Genomic DNA, 3,159 nt, shown 5'->3' on the forward strand with positions numbered 1-3,159 from the left:
ATTTGTCCAGGGTAGTAAAATGGATTTTTTTCTTTTTTATACCGCCATGGCATGATGAAAAGATCCGAAGTTTTCTAAAAAACAAATACTGCTCATTTTTGGACTAGAGAAAGCTTACCAATTCGTCGAGAATGCATGCGCCTGGTTTGCAAATTCTTCAGGGCTGTGTAACTCCATAAGTTTGACCGTTTCTGGAGAGAGAGAGAGACTGAGAGACTGGAGGGATGGGTACTACGTTGGAAATGCTGCCGGCCGGGAGAAGCGCACGGCACGGCCGAGAATAAGAATGATTGCGTATCTTTGGACGAGAACCAGAAGTGCGTCATCAATTCATCACCATCATCACACTTTCTCATTGACAGCTAACCACCTCCATGAATGTACACTGTACACATCCTCCAGCCCTAGCTCGGCCCGCATTGAAGCTGTGCAGGAGAGGAGAACACCATTTCGATCCACTGCTTTGCTGGGGCCTGCCTATAAATACGCACTCTCGCGCGTCTCCTTCCCACAAGTTCTTCCTAGCCTTCTTCTTCCTCTGCTCCTAGTGCCAGTGTCTGTCCGTGCCTTCCAAGCCCGAGTACTACCATCAGAAAGAGGTATGAAGAAGTAGCACTGCATTTTCACAATCCATCCTTACTGCATTTCTTGCCATCTTTCTTGAATCCTGAGGGCTGCTAGGTGCTAGTTCTTCTTAAATCAAGCGCAGACATTTGGAATGTGTTTGAGTTTGAGTACTATCTAACTATAGATGGATGTGAATGTGCTGCAGGTGGATAGCAGTGCGTGGAGGATGGAGCGGGCGAACACGGAGCTGTACCTGGAGAACCTGTGCATCATGCAGCAGAACGAGCGGCTCCGGAGGAAGGCACAGCTGCTGGCCCAGGAGAACGAGCAGCTCCTCGCCGATCTCAAGCGCAAGCAGCAGCACATGGCGGCCTCCTCCAAGACGGCGCCCCAGCTGGTGAAGGGCGGCGAGCCGTCCGGCCATAACGCGGCCAGCCTCAAGTCCGGCAAGCAGCAGCCCCAGTGATCTCGCCGGAGTCGCGCGCGTGCGTGCATGCAGTCGTGGAAGAGGAGTACTAGTTAATTAAGTAGCACTATATGTACTCAGCAGATTGTAGATTAGAGCTGGCATGCATGCACAAGCTAGTAGTCCTAGTGGACGATTTAGTTCTACTTTCGGTTGTTTAGCTAGAGGAAGTAGTGGTGGTGGCAGCTAGCGCTTTTGGGGTTTGTATTTGAATGGCTTTGCCTCTGTGGCGCCATTTCTTGTTTAAGTCTGATTGCCTTGATGGTGATGGGTACGTAGCGTACTAGACTACCAGTAAGATGAAAATCTGTAGTTTAATGTGAACAATTTGCGAAAATCTTTCTTTTACAAACACGGCGTGTATATGGAATGGCTCGACTGCCAGACAGGGGTGTGAAGGAGTTATAGAAAGGGAGGCTCCTGACAGAAATATTGCAATAATACTACACTTACCGACTGAAGGCGTGAAGTTTTTTTTTTCTTTCAAGATGAAGACATAATCTTTGCCTCATCCATTAATTAAGAAGGAGAATAGAGTTTGTTACACCACTCATATTACGAGCGAAGGTGTGGAACTAGCTGTTTGGAGCTCAATTTTTACTTCGTGTAAATTCCGGCTCACATCGTTCTCTTGTTCTGCCACATCAGCCTTGGTGCCAATAAATTTTGGCGCTGTTATACCCTAACTACATAACCCCCTATCATCAATTCATCCCAAACTTTAGCCCATTCCCCCATTTCACACCCTAACCGCCATAGTAGATTTGCCTCACCGCTGCCAACTCGATCTCTCCGCGACGGCGATCTTATCGGTTGTCATTGCGTGCGCCGAGCAGACGTACGGCATGTTGTTGCCGTGCCACCCGCGCTGTCCTCAACTCTCTCCGTCACCGTCGCCGCCGTCCTTGCGTCTCCTCCTTATCCATTCCTCTTCTGTGGGTGGATGAGCTCTCAGCTCAGTGGTCAGGGGGCAGTGCTTAGCCGGCGCGTGTTCGAACCTTGGTTCTTACACGGGTCTCACATTTCCTTCTTTATTATAAAAATCAGTAGGGGCTTCTTCCCCTACTGGTCTAGTTTTTTTGTTGCCGTGAAATAACCCTAGTTCCTACTTGGTAGAGGTAGATCAACTCACAATTTCTAATTTTTTAATAATATATATGTATGCTTCCAGGTTTGATATGACACAGTATGATTTGGGCATTTGATTTAATTCCTTGCATGCAACAATGACTCAAGCACATGGTTCTTCTATGGTTCTACCAAAGTCAAACAATCCTAGTTAGGAAACTGTATGCATATTTGTTGCTAAATGAAATTGGCTATTAGCTTTGCAATGTCTGTGTTAAATTTCATACTGTTAATTTTCCTACGTTAAGCTTATTCTACTTCGGCCTCCTTTGGTTCATAGGGTAGGAAAATCGCAGGAATAGGGAAGTCATAGGAAATAAGATGACGTGTATCTCAAATCCTATGAGTAGGAATAGGAAAGGAGATGACCTTTGATTCACATCGTAGGATTTTTTCTATTGAGTCTAGGCTAATGTTTAAACCTGGAGGATAGGAAGAATTCCTCCATAGGAATAGGATTTCATTCCTACAAACCAAAGGGCTCTAAAAGAATTTTTCCTATAAAAACCCTATTCTATGAAATTCCTACAAGATTCCTCTAAACCAAAGGAGGCCTTATTGTTTGCAACCAGAGTTTTCTACACACATGTTGCTATTGTGACCTTTTAGTTTACTACACAAAACACTTATTTTGATAAGAGTGTCTTACGCAGTACTGTAACTAAAATGTCACATCAGTAGAGACACTATATTTTAGTTGCAATAAGCAAAGATAGTGAAAGGAGGTGTACGACGAGGACCCTACAAGTGCATCATTTATAAGTCTTTAAAATTTGTTAAATCCATATGAACTACTTACTACATTCTTGTGCAAATATATCTATATTGTAGATCTGACCGTGTCGCCCCTCTTCACCTATAACATGAGAAGATGGCACTCTTTCCAGTGATTTGAAGGACTCATTGGAATGTGAAATATGCAACGTCACCGACCTTACTTATCTTAAAAATATTGCATATATTGACCATAGACACACTGTAGATTTTAGCACTTTGTC

General features: G+C 44.5%; 1 protein-coding gene across 1 annotated transcript; it reads left to right on the forward strand.

Annotated features, from left to right (window-relative positions):
• The first annotated feature begins 522 nt into the window (after positions 1 to 522).
• On the forward strand, positions 523 to 1,361 carry LOC123142092 (protein LITTLE ZIPPER 3-like). Its single transcript, XM_044561111.1, has 2 exons — positions 523 to 599; positions 773 to 1,361. Exon 2 carries the CDS (start codon positions 794 to 796, stop codon positions 1,031 to 1,033), a length of 240 nt encoding a protein of 79 aa, XP_044417046.1. The 5' UTR covers positions 523 to 599; positions 773 to 793; the 3' UTR covers positions 1,034 to 1,361.
• The last annotated feature ends 1,798 nt before the right edge of the window (positions 1,362 to 3,159 follow it).

The sequence above is a fragment of the Triticum aestivum genome, chromosome 6D (assembly GCF_018294505.1).
Source record: "Triticum aestivum cultivar Chinese Spring chromosome 6D, IWGSC CS RefSeq v2.1, whole genome shotgun sequence".
Classification (NCBI taxonomy): Eukaryota; Viridiplantae; Streptophyta; class Magnoliopsida; order Poales; family Poaceae; genus Triticum; species Triticum aestivum.

Excerpts from the sequence above, each read along its gene's own strand:
- LOC123142092 (XM_044561111.1), top strand. The coding sequence starts at position 794 with ATGGAGCGGGCGAACACGGAGCTGTACCTGGAGAACCTGTGCATCATG.